This window comes from Saccostrea cucullata, unplaced genomic scaffold, assembly GCF_032062105.1.
Source record: "Saccostrea cucullata isolate Sc308-1 unplaced genomic scaffold, CSIRO_AGI_Scuc_v1 ctg889, whole genome shotgun sequence".
In the NCBI taxonomy this organism is placed as follows: domain Eukaryota; kingdom Metazoa; phylum Mollusca; class Bivalvia; order Ostreida; family Ostreidae; genus Saccostrea; species Saccostrea cuccullata.
Window position 1 is genome coordinate 374,059 of NW_026932237.1, and position 19,144 is coordinate 393,202.

Sequence of the window (19,144 nt, forward strand, 5' to 3'; positions counted from 1 at the left end):
GCCAGAAACGCTGAAACTTATGTGGAAGCATCCTGGGGTAGTGTAGATTCTAAATTGTTCAAATCATGACCCCTGGGGATTGGGCGGGGCCACAATGGGGAATCAAAGTTTTACATAGAAATATATAGGAAAAATCTTTGAAAATCTTCTTAATAACAACTGGGCCAGAAAAGTTGAAACTTATATGGAAGCATTCTGGGGTAGTGTAGATTTCAAATTGTCTAAATTATGATCAGTGGGGTAGGGTGGGGTCACAATATGTATTACAAGGGGTAAATCTAGTAAAGGACAGAATTGTCAAAGCTTCTCAGGTGAGCGATGCGGCCCATGGGCCTCTTGTTTTTTGTTTTTTTTTCTTTTTCTGATGGTTTCCTGGGTCCACCGTCACAAACCACGTTATTTGTACATGTAAGAAAAAATGTTCTCAAATCGTTTAACGACGGGGATTTTGAATATTCATGGCTGAATTCCCAAGACTGATTTTTTATTTTTATTTTATTTTATTATTATTATTATTTATTTTTTTTTTTTTTAGAATTTTCGAAGTTTCATGAACCCCTTAAGTCTGAAATTAAGTTTTGGAATTTTCAATTTTCTTTGGGAGACCATTCTGTCCGAAAAACGTTTTTTTTTAAAAAATACCAAACTCTGTTTCTCAGAAGACCTCTCATATTGTAAATGCTAAGCACTGTAGTAGGTAAACCATATCACTGTTTTGGAATATGATTTATGGGTCTTTTAGTTGTGCAGCTTTCCCCAATATTCAGCTCAATAAAATGATGTAAAATTATATAATTATAAAAATGCAAAAACTATATTAGACAGAGATTTTTTTTAAGAATTGTTTTTAGAGGTTCAAAGTTAACAATAACAGCGGTTATGACGGATACATGGCATTTAATACACTATTATTGAAGCAAAAGCAAACATTTAAAAAAAATCAGTAAGTCACAGCTCTACGCTTGAATTAGAAAAAAAACTCGGCTTGTAGCCATAGACATATGATATGATTGACAGATCTCTTCATTGATAGACCAATTAGTGTGTCGTGATGTGACACCAGAAATCGATAGTAGAATGGACTGTATGAGTAATAACTGCAAAAACTGAATAAATTAGGAAGCACATTTCCGTTAATCCGTTCCTTCTTTTTCGTGCTGACAGGAAGAAATGCATCACAAAATCTGACATGTCTAAGCAAATTTATTTTTTTCATTGATGGAGGTGGTGTGAGTTGGTGTTATCATTTATTGCCATGTAAAATTTGACGCCTTTTCAATCGCAATTTACGAATGAAATATACTTGTACATGTTTATAAAAAATAGTTTTTCCGGCTACTGAATATGGAAAAAAAAAACGCATCCAGATGAAAAATAAATCTGTTCTGTAAGGTCAGTCGAGAGTTTAAATATTTTTCTTTACGAATTTTTTTAAAAGAAATGCTACAGTACTACATGTGTATACATCAATATTTAAGACCATTGGCATACATCATTACAAGCACAGGAGTCTGAAGTTTTATTCGTCAAAAAAAAAAAAAAAAAAAAAAAGGAAAAAAAATCCGGAAAAAAAATTCCAACCCTCAACTAAAAAAACACTGACGATAAAAACTTCAGACTCCTGTGTTACCAGATACATATATTAGAAAATAGTGTTTCATACCTAATCTAATTATGACAGTTCCATAATTCAGACGAATTGTAAGACTTTTATAAATGATTTGAAACAGCGTATAAATTTAACAGAATAATGATATATAATTCATTTTTAGCCGGGCTTATTGCTCAAAGAGCAATTGCCGGCTTATGTGATCCTGTTCAAGGCAGGATGTTAACACCATAGTCGCCATTTCAAAGTTACGTGCAAAAATATAGTTCTTACTCTCAACCGCTTTTGAGATAATACAAACGCTAAATAAAGCAACAAAAATAAAACGAAGTTTTATCTATATAAAATAAACATTAGTAGTAATGACTTTGAAAACTTCATAAGTCAAAGAAAATAGTTCATTAGCGTAAGGATTTTTGATAATCAGTGTTACGGTTACCGTAGTTCTCTACACATACGAGGTAAAGCAGGAGGGGGAACCAGACTGGCCTGTTTGTTTACATTCAGCTGCGGTACCAGATTAATTCTGATTCTGACAAAATCGGACCGTGGTATTAGGATTGAAAAACTAACTGTCAGTGTCTTATCATTTATATTGATAGTTTTAAAATAATTTTTTCATCAGAATATAAACGTGATTCATGTAAGAAATCCATTCTATTCTGTAAATGAGCCCGGCTCTCTGTACTTCTGAATACTTTGATTAGAAAGTGCTATCACGATATTCAAGGATCATAGGTCCTTAGATCTCTATGGGTTGACTTGAAAAAGGTTAGAGAATAAAATAAGTGAGGATTCTAGGATCCGCAACTCGTTAAACAGAAATTGAAACACTCTTCAGTCACTCTTTAAAGGCAACATTATTTTACGCCTACATGTATATGCAATAAAAAAAAAATAAAATCTTATCCTACAAATAGACTCTGTATTTTTAAAATAATTGACCATGCATATAAATATAAATGAATCTGCAAACACGATAGCCTTCAAATAGGTCAAAAATAAGGATCATCGTTTCACAATATTATCAAATGGAACACTTACTACTGGTCATCAAAAGGTCATCAGAAACGAAGAGAAATTGATAAAGGAAGAGGTACAATGCTTTGATGAATGTTGTTAAATGACGCTTGAAATGCATGTAATGAAGCAAGAAACAAATTCGTAGTATTACTTGCTTGACAACTACATGTACATGAATTTTAGTGAAAGCCAATTTATTCTGACCTTTACCCTTTTTTGCAAAAAGATCCCTCCCTGCTCTATGGCCCTGAGTGCCGAGCATAGGGCAAAAATTTGTAGCTCTCTACCGACAAATGATGACGTCTCCATAAGAGTGAAACATTCTTAAGAGGGACATTAAGCAACAGTCAAACGATCATTTAACTGAATGTGGTCAAAAATATATGAAACACTTTTATTTCTTTTAATGACAAAAAAAAAAAAAAAACCAATGTCAGGCAGTCATTAGAAACACTTTTATTTCTTCTACTGTTAAAACAACCAGTGTGAAACAGACATTACTCTTAATTTATCTTCCATCCACAGAAAGAGGTTCTCCCAACAGGATCACTTTCGATATTGCCCAAATTATACGCCTGATGTGTTCTCACGAAAACATCCACCCCTTTCTCCAGTTGGGCCACGGCGGTACCACTCACATTCTCGTTGTCACCGTCACGGACCGACAGATACACCGCGTCATACTCTTGATTGTCAACTACAAGCTGAGCTGAATGGTACGAGTTTCCGTAAAGACGGATAGACCATGCAAATACATAGAGGCCTGACTCCGGGGCGACGAATATTCCAGAAGCGCGGTGATAGCCATTTCCTACGTTCAGTTGGACAGTTTCGAAGATTATAGTTTCGTGTCCATGCGGCGTTTGTTGTCCCGCACTCATGTAGGCTTGAAATGCAACTGGTACGGTTAGGGAACCAGTCAACAATCGTTCTACAAAAGATGACATGTCATATAATAGATGTTATCGATGCCTTAATTAATAGATATAAAAAATACTAAAGACCTAGTAAAAACATGCCAAGCATCACCTCTCTGATTTTACCCCCACCCCCATGCAACCCCCTATTTGTAAAATTCATATCTGAAAACTATTTCTAGCGCCATAAATGTACATATATGTACAATGGTAATCAAAATAATAGCTTAAGAAGACCAATTAAACAAAAAATTGTTATGATAAATTATTTGCTAAAAAACATTGTTCAAATCAATTAGCTATAAACGAAAACGTACTCATTAATGCGCGCGTCTTGGTCTCATCGGGTTTCTCGATTCCAACGTCCCTTTTAATACCCAGCTCTTCTCCATCGCTTCCATCTAGTTTTGCAATATCTAAACTGGTACTCAGTGTGTTGGAAATCGCACGTAGCTTAACGTCTTGCCCGTGGATATGTCTTTGTAAATCTTGAATCATCTCTTCCATTTTTTCCATCTCTTTCTTTTGATTTGAAACCGTGACCTGAAGGGCAAGGTTAATGGATTCCAATTGTTTAAAGCGATTGTCATAATCACCGATTAGTTTTTCTAGACGTCCAACAGTTTTACGCAGTGTTTGTACCTCATGTCTCAGCGTCGTGGCATCTTCAGCGAGGTTCTTACCGAAAAATCCAAACAAATAAAGGAAACTTACCAACCACGAACCGAGACGGAAAATACTGCAAGCCATGTTTGGAAGTTATGTAAGGTGATTAAAACTTATTCATATCGTTACCTTTCTTATCTAACAAATCGGGACTTAGAATATTTTATCTTGTTATGATTTCACCGTGTATCATATTGCTTGGCACAAATAAAATACTAAAACAATTATAGATATGTTTTATAATGAATTTAATTTCCAGTTTAATACTTGATTTCAAATTTAAATAAATAAAAATGTAATGATAAGTGCAGAATGACATTTTACTGATTGAATCTAATCTGACACTTGAATAATCCAACATTACAGCGAATTCCGACGTTCAAGTCTTTCTTTTCCCATTTTACTACTTTCCATGTTTTAATGCTGTGCAATCCGACACCTTGTGTATTCCGACACACCATTTGTCTCCAAGTGCATGTCGGATTAAGTTTTATCATTTTAAGTACAAGATGCTTAAAGACTAGCATAAAAAGAAATCATTTGTCAAAAATTCTGGTGGTGCGGAGATAAGCGCATTTGCCCTAGAGTCGCGGATAAGGAGTTGATCTCAATGTCGTGCGTTCAAATCCCATTAAAGGACGTTGAGAGTGTCCTTCGGATGAGACCAGAAAATCTGAGGTCCCATGTCGAAGTAGGTGCTGGCAAATTCCATAAGGGACGTGAAACAAACAAGCAAAAACATCTAATTCAAACAAATGGAAATTCGTCTTTTTCAAGTAAAATATCCAAATATGAAACAGACTTTTTTGGTATCTTTTGTCTAGAACAAGTAACAAATAAATATTTATAAGAGGTCCATGGGCCACATCGCTCACCTGAGAAGCTTTGATCATGCCATTCTTAACCAGATTTCCCCCTTATAATACCTATTGTGACCCCATCGTTTCCCAAGGGTCTTAATTTGGACAATTTAAATTCCCTATTGTGACCCCACCCAACCCAGGGGGTCATGATTTCAACAATTTAGAATCTACACTACCCAAGTATGCTTCCACATCAGTTTCAGCTTTTCTGGCCCAGTGGTTCTTGAGAAGGTTTTTCCTATGTATTTCTATGTACACTGTCACAACCAAGCTTCATTGATAAACGTAATGACTCTAACTTGTTAATCACTAACTTCCCTTACTTACATGTATGCGGCAAAATACCTTCATCATCTGCATACGGGGACAGTTGATGCGATACAAAAGAGCATACTTTGCGTATGTTCAATTTCTTAAATGAGGTTTATAAAAAAAAAATGAATGGAACAAGCAGTCTCGTTTAAAGTCATCATTTTGTAAGTTCTATGGGTCTATGAATATTTCCGTTATTTTTCGATCATGACAAGGAGCACACGGTGGGTGTGACCGATCGGTAAGGGATACTCACACCTCCATGGCACCTGATCGCTTATGTTTTGAGGTCCATAATTTTCTGCTCCTATATATATTTAATTGACTGTTGAGCTTGATACTGTTCGTCATTTGATTCAATTCTCATGCAAATACATGTAACACTGACTAATTATAATAAAATTAATACTTTTCCTTTCTTTACATTGAACCTGAACAGTTTTTTTTCCTGAGAAAAGACCTTGAACGGATATAGAACTTTATCCTTGATGTGGAGGGAATGGTTCGTGATAAAGCAAAGAAAAAATACTAAGAAATTCCAAATTACTCTGTTTTTGAAAATAAGAAATTCCAAATCATTTTCTTCTTGACAATAGAATTGAAAAAGAGACATTAATACATAACCCTATGTCTCTGCGTGAGTAGAAGATTACAATATTAAACGTATGAAAATTTGGTCAAAGATTATAGAATATATACCTAACTTCTTTATATTAAAGTCTCGTATTATCATAAACATAAATACTAGTAATAAAAACTATCTTATCTTTGGTCTTTTTTGTTCTTTTGTAGTTTCAGTTTGATTTCAAATGAAGGGATCACATTCTTTTTGAAAGCATCAAATTAAGAATAGAAATGGGTATCTATATTTTGGACCCAATATTTTGGTCTTTTTAAGTGTAACACTGTCACAGTTTCAACCTTCCACATTCCCTTTTGCTCGTTTTCGTATCCTTTGTCAATCTTATCTGTGGGAATGGCTTCTCTGTTTTGAAAAAAAGTAAAGATCTTAATACCTTTATTTTTTTTTGTATGCTACACAACATTTCTATCGAAAATATGAAGGTTAATGAACCAGAAAAAATTTGAGTTTCCCTAATCATTTAAACTCTTTTAATACATAAGTTACAGGATGTCACGAAGACGTAGCATCTGCTTTATTATTTTTTTAATTAACAAAGTCATCATAATAAGTGTATATGTCAAATAGTTAGTAGGAGGATATATTTTGGAAAACAAGATGATCAGGCTCCGGGACCAGAAGAGGAAATAACTGGAATTACTACTCTCCACGAAACACACTATAGTCAATTTAAGACCCACGGTTATCCTTTGTTTTGTATGCAAGAATTTACGTCCATATGTGTAAGTGACCCATCCTGGTGCAAATATTGCTGACCTCAGTGGAAATCTGCCATTTTAACTTTTCTTTAATGTTGTGTAGGGATAGCCAGCTCTTCATTGAAAATATGCCTACGTGCAAATATGTGTGATTTACACTTCAATAACTCGTACTTAACTTAAAATCATTTCTCATATTTGTATTTACTTAATGATGTTTTAATTTCATGTTTCCCGTATAATATCGTAACATATTCATATTTATTAACATCTCCGTAACCTCATTGTGATGTCACTTAAGCGCAGATTTTTCATGTTTATTTCTCAGCGTGAGTATACACGAAAAAGGCCAGTCCGCTTAGCAGAAAAAACACAACAACTATGAAATTATACATTTGTAGAAAAGCTGAAGAGCAGACTAGTATAAGGAGCAGAATTACAAGGTATTTCTAACATGTGTCAATTGAAAAGAACTGAAAAGGGGCATGAGGATGTAATTAGTTATAAGATCAAATATTTGATCCTTCAAAATGAAAACGCTAATTATATTTATGATTAATTTCATGTTCTTAAAAGCCAAAATAATAATAATAATAATAATAATAATAATAATAATAATAATAAAAAAATAATAAATTTCATGTTGACTGACAGAATTGTCCATGGATATAAATTTCTAATATTACATAACTGTCATGTAATTTTTAAAGCTTCTGATCTTATGATAAAGAATGATGTTTGAATTGGAAACAAATCTTTGCTCCAATCAAACGTTTTTTTGTAAATGAAATAAATTGAACGGGATTTGACATGTTCGTCATAAAACTTTTTCCCAGCTTCAATATTCTGTGTAACACCTAATTGGAAACCAACGCCTCCTTTGATCAATAGTTTCATACATAAAGTTCATTAAGTTGATTGAATGGGATCTAAAGTATTCGTGATAAAACTTTTTTCCCTTCTAAAGGTGACAGAGCAATATTTATTAAAAATCATTTTCTATTTTTTAAGAACTAGCTGAGCCATGAATTATTTTATTTGCTAGTAGTCCATTCGTGATTTGGTATTCATTCATGAATTCTACTCATCAATTTTTATTGGACAGTAAGTTTGTACCCCCAGTACATTTGTAAATCTTGTTTAACCGGTTTTTCTTCTATAAATACTGAGGCACGTGCCCATTCCTATCAGTGCAGGAAATTCAACTCTTACCAATCACCAGCTGCCCGTTGTGACCACATGAAAGGTAAATGTTTCTATTAAGTTTTTAAAAACTTATCTGAAGTTCAAGTAATAAGCTTAAGTATTTTTTCATATTTCTGAAATAAACATTTTTTAAACTCGGAAATAACCAAAATATATTGGCTTTGTATAGTTAAAATTTCTGAATTTTGAAGCGTGTTAGAAATTATTTACCTTTAGAAAAAATTCTGTTTGTCTATGCGTATTATGACATTGTATTATTCAATTGTACTTGAATATGTTGCAGATTTGCCATTGTTTTCTCTTTTTGTATTAAATTTATAAAACATGGCTTGCGTTCTTTATCCGATTGGTTATAAACAGTATTCTGTTTTTGCTACTATTTAATTTTATCTGAAACATGTGGTTCCGCTGTCTTATAAAAGGTCCGCATATCATTTTTATCATGCATGTATTCCCACCATTTTTATCATGTTTTGATATTTTTGTTTGCCATGTGGTACTAGTTTAAGTCTGCAACATGAGATATGGATATCACAAACATTATTCAATCTCAAAGCTCCATTAAACAATACAAAATAAGGAGCAGTCTTATAATTTATATTGACTTCAAAAACATCAGAATATAAAGGTGGGGTCAGGTGCCATTGATTAAAACTTTGATAATGAAATATTAATCAATTTGTAGTTTGATGAACAGATTAAGAAAGCAAAGCCATTTTTTGTGGTTTTTTTTATATGTTTCATATGTATTGCAAAACATTTCAATATAATGAAAATGTTCTAACACAAAAAGTAATATTTTTCATTTTGATATGAAGACATTGATGAAGAAGTCAGGTTGTCTAGCATTTTCAAGGAAATCTGATAGCAACAATGTTCATTGAAAAAACGTGGCAATCCACGAAATCGTATCCTCCACAAGAAAATTTGAAAAAGAATTCTGTATTCAAAATTGGTGTCTTTCCTAGAGGAAATTTCAATGAGATTGATGAAAATCTTTGTATTAAGTTACCTCAACTATGTTTTAGTATACAGTGTATGTTAGATTTGAGGAAGTCAGATATTCTTTCTCGAACGAAATAATTCATGTATTGATATACATGTATACTATTTTTGAATTTTCATTCCATTTAAATTCATTTACAGTTCTAAAAACAAGAGTAAAAGAGTAATGTACAATCTTATTTGATATTCATTATGAAAAACACATATGGATTTTTTAACTTGATAATGGTTAGTTATCTCTATATATTTCATGCAATATGCAAATAATGTTGTTTTACAGTGACATGTTGTCAATTTGGTATTTTTGTACATTTTCATGAAATCTCAATCAAACGATCATTCATTAAATCATCATTGAATAAGAAAGACACAAACATGCTTTGGTTTATCTTATGAAAGAATTAGTAGAAACAATATTTTAAGAAGATGTAATTAAGCAAATATAACATTTTATTCGAAACCTTATTTTTTTTCATATTCAGAAGAGTGTTTTTTTTTTCTTCTTCTGCAAACCATGATAGTAAATCCATGGAAGATCTAGGTAAATTTCAAATACGAGGGTTGTCCCAGAAAAACGCGAAAATTTTTAATATCTTTAATTTTGTTTAACTAGGACTATAGAGTTAAAAATTGGCATACATCATGACCAACATTTTTTGAATGAAGCCTTGAAAATTTCAGTGAAATATCTCTATAAATAAAATTTTCCTCTCATGTAAATGAATCTAACACATCAGCTGTTGGTTCAACACTGATAACGTCAAAACGTATCTCGTATTTATGAATTTGTTCTGAAAACTTTGCCTCTATACATATTCATTTTTAAGCATACATTCGGCAATGTATTACATTTTGTTTTATTACACATCTCAAATACTAGTGTTACTAAAAGATTGGGGAGTTAATTCGTCAATAGACAATTCACATTCCCGATCATAAACCTACCTGATCGATTTATTTAACAGCTGTCTTCACGTAGGCCTTTGACGTCTCGCTCTTGTCTTTTCAGCTTGCCTTTATTTACCTGGTACAGTGTATATTATAGTTTATTATCGTCTATCGGATAACCAGTCAAGTCAACCTTAAACATATTCTACTAGATATAAACCTGTTTCCCATAGTTATATTTGTGTTTTGTCATCGCTATCATCTTTTTTCTTTATAAACAGGAGTAATATCCCGCTCAACATAGTGCTGCTTAATAACTTTGTGCTCCACATTACCACTTTACGTCACCATTTTCGACAATGTCTAATTCAAAGCGTTTTGGTATATATCGTCATATATCTGTCATTAATGATGTCAAATAAAGGAAATTTTAAATACAAGTATACCAAATCATAGAGTATTTATGTAAGTAAAATTTTTGACATTATATTGCCATATAGCCTAATAACAACGAAAACTTCAATCACAGTGTTATTTGTAAAAGTCAAAAAAATTGTCGTGCGCCGACCACCGATGTCTAACAACATTTAAATACTGTTTTAATAAGCATATGATATCACAGGCCTATAATATTTTGTGAGAATATCTAAAAGTTGATTTCCCAACAGCATGCCAAAAAAATTTTAGTTTTGGTTGAATAGTATTTGAAATATTCAAAGAGTTCGCGTTTTTCTGGGACAACCCTCGTAGAAAGGAAATTTCATGAGAAATGTCTGCAATCTTATGACCCTTAGGGTCAGATCCTGCAATTATCCTATATCCAGATATTATTATTATATAAATATAATATTTGTGAAAATCGTTGCTGTGAAAATGGAACTGACAATGTATTATTTCCGCCGTATTGCTTAGGTCTAAAAATAAAGGTTTTGCAGGTTCACTAGTTTATAAAATATGTACATTAATAGTGTTTTCCTGGGACAACCCTCATTCATATTTATTATAATTAATGATTATCTATTTGTATTGCTATCATCCATTTTGGCCTAAATCGTCTTGTTGGAACAGAAAAGATTATGCATTTTATACTTTAGATTATTACGTGGAATAAAAAAAAAAAACAACAACAACAGTGGACATGGAAGAAAATATTTGCTTTGGACAGACATTACTAAAGATTTTATGTTTAGTCGCCATTTTGCAATTGAAAATAGTTCCGGGGAAGCCTTCTAGTATTTCTCCAGCACAAGGTTTGAATAATGTAACATACACTGAAGAGAATGTCATGTCAAACGTAACAAAAAAGACGTCTGAAGCAACGACTGAAGCCAGTGGTGATTCACATGTTACCGTAACGGTTGCAACTGACTTGTATCTTGGACAAAAGAAGGACGACTCGGGCATACAAGACATGATGGAAAAGAACAAGACAGACAATACAACACAGACTCTGACAAATGCAACAACACAAGATATTCAGTATTTTTCTCTGTTTATACCTGTAAGCGCAGTATCAGTTGGATTGCTTGTTATGGCCTTCAATGGTTTAGTTTTGATTATTACTGGTACAAACCGTAAATTACGAAACAGCACGTATCTCTGTCTAGTATCGAGTCTCTCTGTTAATGATTTTATCTTAGGAATATGTACATTTCTCAATGGTATTCGAGTATTTACACTCACGAATACGAATTCAAGCATCATTGAATTATGTGTTTTGTTAAATGTACTTGGCATTTCATGTTTTTCGGTGTGTTCTTTCCAAATTGTTTGCATAAGTTTTCATCGGTTTCTTGTCATAACTGAGAATAGCTTAGACGAAAAACTTTTTGGTAAGAAACGGAAATACCTCGTGTTCATTACTGGATGGGTTTTAAACGTAGCAATTGTGTTCTCCTTAGTCTCTCCTTCTAAATACAAGTCTAGTAATACTTGCAATTACAGAAATGTATTTGGTGAAAAGATAATTCTTCTTGGCTGGGTTAATACAGCACAAGGTACGACGTGCTTATCTCTAACACTTATATTTTATTGTTTATCTATTTACAATCTAAAAAACCGTTATCTAAATGCTTCATCATAATTTTCCGAACATGTCAACAGTTCAAAACGAAGAAAAATGATAAAATCTATGAAGTTGATTACCATTTTACTAATCGCCCTATTTTTATTAACACTACCAATTGTAATAATTCGCGTAATTGAAAGTATCTTGAACGTCGACACCATTAGCACAACCATTGTTGTATTTTTGTATTTGTTGGCAAACGTAAATTCTCTTATCAATCCAATTATATACCTTTTTAATATCCCAGAGTTTCTAACTGCCTTGAAACATCACAGGTTAAGGTTTCCAAGTACCCAAAAAGAGAGCAAATAATAATATTATTATAAATAAATACATGTAAATCTATTATCATATTTATCATATTAATTTGTAAATTAATTAGATTTGAAAATGACATTTGTAATGTAAATTTTGTAAATTTTACACAGGTCGATTCGCATTCAATCTATTTAGAACTTCATTCAGCCAGAACAGTCAGTCCGAAGAATATTTTTAAGGGTACTTAACACAAACAAAAACTGATGCATGGATTGATATAAATTTTCGTTTGAAATGACATAAATAATAAATCATTGAAATAAAAGAAATCTTAGGTTTTCCTTGGTGCTTAAATATGAGACTTTGTTTTGCTTTCTAAATAATTCCATACAAAATTTTGCACAAATTTTTAACCTTATGACAAAATCTTATAAAAATTTTCCCACTATACTTAGCCAGTATTCAGGTTACCAATTTAAATGGAAATCTATGGTGAATATTACTGATTTCTGAAAAAAAAGTTTGTTTTATTTATCCTTTAATTTCTGATGTACGTCTATTGACGTGTTTTTGTAATATGCTCTTCTGGTCGCAACAGGACTAGCCTGGTTCCCTGTCCCCGTTTTGCTGCATGTACTCCGCGTGATTAGGCAAGGATGCGACAGGGGACCAGGCTACAACACGACTTGCACGAAACTGGAGAAACAAGACAGATTATGTACATGTAAGAGAATCTATCTCTACAAGGGCCAAAAAATCCTTGCTGGGAGAGGGTGGCGTTTAAGGACATACGTAACGTACATTTACACAGAATCTTTCCACAGACAACCTTTTAAGGTCAAACATATGGAGGTAACGAACAGTATTCAAGAAGTTCTCAATTTAAAATCATCGTACCATATAAGATGTTGTTATACATTAAATCAGCAGACATTACCAGGAGATTTGTCCAGGTATTGAATTTTTGAAAATTGGGGGTTTTTTAAAAAAGAAAATTAATAATAAATATAGTAGATTTAGCTTGTATTTTCTTTAAATTTGGGAAAAAGAAATTCAAGTTCAAAACTACTTTGCGCATGTCTTCAATGTACTATGATTTTACCTTTGAAGTTAACGTTTCTCACTAAGCCCTCTAGTCTTTGCGCCAATGCGAACTTTAAGGAAGCTCTAAACACTGCACACTAAAGAGCCCCACTTATAGGGTAATTTTATACAGTTAGAGTGATCTACCCTTAGAAATAAGTGTTTTGAAAATGTTATTTACAGTTAATTGCACGATTTTTAATAGATTAAAATATTTTAGCGTTATATCAGACCAAGAAAAAGTTATTTAATTCATTTTTTTCATTGATATTCTCAATGTAAGTAAAGAGCAGTGATTTCTGCTCAAAAGATAGTCCAATGTCACTGAACATTTTCCCTGCATAAATAGGACAGTACTCTAAAATATAAATGAATGTAAAAGTCTCAATATGCACACCCTTCTATGATATATTTTTCTCGAAGTCAAAAAAGCAGTTTCTGTTAGTGTTTTGAGCTTCCTTAAAGTAATATTCGTTCAGCATTTTTCGACTCAGGATTATAAAATTTGGACAGTATAGAAATATGTGGGAATATTTAAGAAAAAAATTAAACTTCTGTCGTGAATATTTAATACCTGTTTTGCGAAAGGCATAAATATTGCTTTCTGGATTTTATGACTTTAGCCAATAAGTCGGGAGAGGGCAATCCTAGATCTAGATATATTTATTTTTAGAAATAATCTTCTATGCAGGTCGTGATAGGATCTATAACTGGACATTGGAATTCCAGCTGATGGAATTAAACATTGTCACTTAAAAACACCGTAGAGTTACAAAGTCAGTGAAGGGATTATTTCTAATATAAAAAGTAACATTTCGACCGAACAATTAATTATTTAATCATATTTTTTCTTTAAATTGATAAATAAAGACTATAAACGAGGGTTGTCGGGAAAGTTCATGGCCAATTTGTCTAGTGCGAAAACTAATCATCACTGCGTTCTAAATATTTCACTACTCTTTCAGTACATTTTTCACTGATATATATTGCAAATTTCAACAAAAAATGATAAATGCATAAATAAACGAATTATGAGATTTTATGTTATGTGTTTTTTGCCTTACGATACGGGGATGATAAAGTCAAAATATCTGAAGCACCTTTCCTCTTTGTGTCACATTAAAATCTCCTCATCGAACACCCAAGTAATTTTTATTCACCTGTGGGTAGCCTCCATTTTTCACTGGGTTCATGTTACCCCGGTTTTTTTTTTTACCTCAAATCACTGGACCTTTAAAATATTTGTAAGCCATTGCTTCAATTTGGACACGGCAGTCCGGGTAGACGTTTTCGAGACTTCTAAAGATCTATTTGATTTGTCTTATACACATGGCAGACTACTGAGGGTATTTCAACACAACCCTTATTTAGAATTTATGGTACGGCCCTGCTTCCCTGAGTTCTCATTGGTCATTCCTGTATAGAAGGGTAGAGATGGCGGCCCGTACCAGTATCATCTCATAGTCTTGAACGCAAGACCGACGTGTAACCTCCTCGGCACTGAAGAGGGGGAAGTGTAAACCTTCTCGGCACTGGAGAGGGGTGTCTGAGCCTCCATAGCGGCAAGAGACAGTAGTGTAACTCAAACATTGTTTGGAAAAAAAAGGCTACCGATATTAGAGGGACACGGGCGACCACACACAAACCAGTTTCATTTGTTGTATATTTTTGTAAATTAAAAATGTAAAGTTAAAATGAAGAAAAGATTTTCTGTTATTTATCAAAGAGGAGTTTGGATCACTATTCTCTACGCAAGGTCATTCATTGATGCACATTCTTGAGTTTTCCTTTATTTCTCTATTAACAATCGAGGAACCAATCTTAAGCTTGTACACACATGGAACCTTCTGCAGATTTTTTCGAAAATTGTGTACGTTATTTTCATTATCATTCAGGCATTCATATAGGCATTCTTATATCGACGGTCTACATGTACAGTGGCAGGGTTTTTCCACTATTACCATGACTGTTTGTCCCATGTTTCGTTCTTCCTGGGGATTTGATCTAAAAGATTTCGCTCATTTAACTCTAATTTCACTTGTATACTAAATCTCTTGATTTTTTCATATGTTTTTCTTCTGCATTCATTTTTAGTCTGTTATCAAGTAATTGTTATAACTGAACTGTTCACCGCTACGCCGTAATGTCGCATTTATCGTGTGTTGTGTTGAACATTTCACATTTCGAATGCTCGGGAATCTGACAAAAATTAAGCAAATGCCTTGAAAATTTCCAAAAGACGACACAATGTGGTGGCAGATTAAAACTGGATAATTTTTATACAATCTTTTCAATTTGATTCTTTTATTTCGAAATAATAGTCGTGTCTTCTCTAAATAAACCCTGTTTTTTCTTTTTTATTCGTGCGTCTTAGGACTTTACCCTGTGCACATTTAAGCCATATAAAATCAATATTTTTGTCTATATTTTATCAGAAAAATTATTATGCATTAAAATATGATCAATAAACAATTTCTGAAAAATTCAAGTATTTTTTTTTAGAAAAACGCTTTGTCCTCGATTTTACCGGACAACACTCGTTTATATATTTATTTTAATATAATTCAAAGAGCCTGCAGAATCATCGGCATCATCGCTTGATGTAAATCCAGGATTTTTTAGAACGTTTGTAGATAATTTAATAATTAGCATCAATATATTATCGTTTTATTTTGTCATTAAGAAGGAGAATACCTTCGACTTGTTTTAACAACTATTGCTAACATAAAGTGGATCTTGTCCCGAACTTCTTTGTTTTGATAGAATGTGCAACACTTCAAGTGCATTTTAATGATGCAATAACTTGATCGTAGTAATACAATATTGTATTGATTGTTTTATAGCTAATTCAAATTTTATTACTGAATGACCTTCGTATACCAAATGTCATATTTCTTTTTCAATCGAGATGAACCCTAAGAGATGGAAAAGAAGGCAGTGTATACAATATGGACATTGTGTGTATTAAAAGTGAAGTTTTTTTGACTTTACAGTGGTATGCTATATAAATTATATATAAATATATATAAATGGTTCCAACATAACTATTATTGATTGTGGATAAACGATGTGTATTAATGAATAATATTTCTCTCATATTTCCTCCTTCCTTTTCTGTTTCCGTTACTCTACTGAAACCTTTTGCAAGTTATTTAATGCATTTCATTCACTTGAGTCTAAATTACTAATAATTAAAAATTATGTACAGCTATAGCTTAAGCTAATAAAGGTGCACAGCTGATATGCATGCTAGTATATCTATAATATTCTTTGCAATGTATATTGATTAATGTAAATTGTTTTTTATCAATGAAAAAAGTGACTGTATATAAACATGTTGATGCAATCCTCACAGTGATCACATGTATTATGAAGGACCGATGATACAAACAAAAATTGTATACCTTGATTGGTATATATATATATTTTTTACCTGAAATAATAAATTCCTAGAATATAAAGAAATTGTACACCTTCTGTGACGTTCTAAATTCTACCTTTCTGAAGCCATCCTTATTATTCTATACAAATATTTTCACTTAAAATTCCATTTTTGTGCAACTTTGAATAAAAAACGTTAAAACTAGGAGGTGAAGTTTATTTATTTTATTTATTAAAATATAACCCAAGTTGGTATTTTTAAAATTTTTGACAAAAAATTGTTTGTATCATCTTTCCTTAATAAAAAGGAAGGAGACTCTATACTATCTTTCCATCTCATTGGTGTTTCATACTTGAGCAAGTATATTTAGTCCTGAAGTGTTTCTCAAGCATGTTAAAGTGCAAATAATAAATAGAATTTATGAAGTGTTCCATATATATTTGTATATTGAGAGTTTAGGACATGGATATTACTGAAATGTCATATCGTACATGTTAATTACATGATCTCCAGCAACAAGCATTTTGTTTTTAAAAACCGAGATACATCTCGGGGCCTTCTGCCATTTTCTTATATCAATTGTTGACAACAATGTACCGTTGATATTAAATCTTGATATGGTATGGGTAAAAAAGTTTGCGATATAGATATGTCCATCAGCGTCACAACTTATTGACCCCGGGTCATGAGATATCTCTTTCAAGATCTTACCACTGTTACTGATAAGATAAACGCACTTTTTATCGAAATCGGAAACCACAATTGTTTCATTTGGCAGAGAGCAAGCGTAAGTGGGCGTTCTAAGTGACGTTAAGTCGCCATTCTCATCGTATATTTGAGTTTCAGTTAGCTTTCCGTTGATTTCTTTGAATATTTTGTTTTTATTCATCCATATCGTTAATCTATTGTTTGGCGACGTGGACACAATCGTCGACACTCCTTCATATCTACCTATTTCTGCAAACTGTCTATCAAGTTTCAATAAATAGCCATCACTAGTTTTGCAAACAAATCCAGCTGCATTTGCAGAAACTGAAAGAATTTTGGGAATTTTAATTGACTTTTTCACTTCCGTAGACAATGTTATGCTTAACATTTTTTCACTCATTTTGTCAATAGCAACAACGCGACCATCCCGAGTCCACGTCACACTTGAATGAACTGGTGTACATTGGTCATCGCTGACATTAAACTTGAGTGTTCTTACAAAAGAAAGTACACATTGCTTGGCAATTTTAATCGAGGGAGGTAAATATGGCGCACTAGCAGAGAGAGGTTCAAACCGCGCTCTAGGAAAGAGACAACAAATGTGTTCTGAAGAAGGGAGATCTGTGATTTTATCATTTTCCTCCTTTTCCTCTCTGCATTCATCTATAACTGGCTCTACATATGCGTAATCTTTTTCTTCAGTTTGGATACTTGAGGTTTTGGCACCAGAAGTTTTCAAAGAGAAGCTTAGAAGTTTGGGTTCCTTCCACGTAATTTTGTATTCTGGTAGTTCTTTATTTTTGGACAGACACATTTCCGTACAGTTCAATCCATTTAAACTAAGGACACGTTCATAAATTTCATCCATAAGCTGCAAAACTTCAAAATCATTTCCGTCCATTAAAATGTTATTTGAAAAGGTAATTGACTCTTCAATACTTTTACAATGTTTAGAGATATTATCAAATGCATGCTGCAGATTTTCTTTGTGTAAATGCATCTGGTTTTGTATCTCTTTCTCAATATTTCTTTGAGACGTTTTGATACAATTGATTGCTTCCAGACAACTTTTACTGATTTCTTGAAGGATCTTATTCTCTTTTGCTTCGCAATCTTTTAATTCTACTGTAATTGAAGCACTGCAATCTTGAAAATCCTTTAATTTTTTCTTAAGAGGATTAATAACTTCATTGATTTCAAGCTCTTTTGCTTTTCGAAGTTCAGAAATTGGTTTGAATTTGTGTTCCCTATGTTCATATATTAAACAATCCCGACAAACAGGCAGTTGACATGACATGCAGAAGAAAGCTAAAATTTCATCTGCATGCTTTGAACAACGCTCTTTTTGTGCTAATCTTATTTCTTTTTCAAACTTTCCAGTTTCGATGTCCTTCATAGAAACAACTTTATGGTCTCTTGTTTGTCGAGTAAAGGCATGCCTCATTTTTCCACATTCGTTGCATAAATAATCAAGACAGGTTAAACACTGCGAAACAGCTGGACGCTTCTCCTCCATTAAAAGACAAAATGAGCAGAATTCAGATGACCCTGTTGACTTTTTAATTAGTTCAATCATATTCACTAGACAAAAATTTGTCTTTATTTCTTCCAATTTTATCGAAAATGATTCTCTGCACATTGGACAGCTACAAATATTGGATAGGTCTGATTCCTTTTCCTTATTATATCGCAAAATGCATGATTTACAGAAAGAATGCAAACATGGTAAAGTTTTTGGTTCAGTGAAGACTTCGTAGCAAATCATGCATGTCAGGAAATCATCTTTTAGGGTAGATGAAAGTGATTCCATGTTCA

The 19,144-nt window shown here is 32.7% G+C and overlaps 2 protein-coding genes across 2 annotated transcripts; both read right to left on the minus strand.

The window, feature by feature from the left end:
• Nucleotides 1-3,096: 3,096 nt before the first annotated feature.
• Nucleotides 3,097-4,311, minus strand: LOC134234712 (multimerin-2-like). Its single transcript, XM_062716767.1, has 2 exons — nt 3,867-4,311; nt 3,097-3,563 (listed from the first exon to the last, which is right to left on the minus strand). The coding sequence occupies exons 1-2, from the start codon at nt 4,297-4,299 to the stop codon at nt 3,136-3,138; spliced, it is 861 nt and encodes a 286-aa protein (XP_062572751.1). The 5' UTR covers nt 4,300-4,311; the 3' UTR covers nt 3,097-3,135.
• A 12,682-nt stretch (nt 4,312-16,993) lies between these two features.
• On the minus strand, nt 16,994-19,144 carry LOC134234713 (E3 ubiquitin-protein ligase TRIM56-like). The gene has a single exon (XM_062716768.1). It carries the CDS (start codon nt 19,137-19,139, stop codon nt 17,091-17,093), a length of 2,049 nt encoding a protein of 682 aa, XP_062572752.1. The 5' UTR covers nt 19,140-19,144; the 3' UTR covers nt 16,994-17,090.

Excerpts from the sequence above, each read along its gene's own strand:
- LOC134234712 (XM_062716767.1), bottom strand. The coding sequence starts at position 4,299 with ATGGCTTGCAGTATTTTCCGTCTCGGTTCGTGGTTGGTAAGTTTCCTT. Across the intron at positions 3,564-3,866 it reads CAAGACGCGCGCATTAATGA|AACGATTGTTGACTGGTTCC; the intron begins GTACGTTTTCGT and ends CATCTTTTGTAG.
- LOC134234713 (XM_062716768.1), bottom strand. The coding sequence starts at position 19,139 with ATGGAATCACTTTCATCTACCCTAAAAGATGATTTCCTGACATGCATG.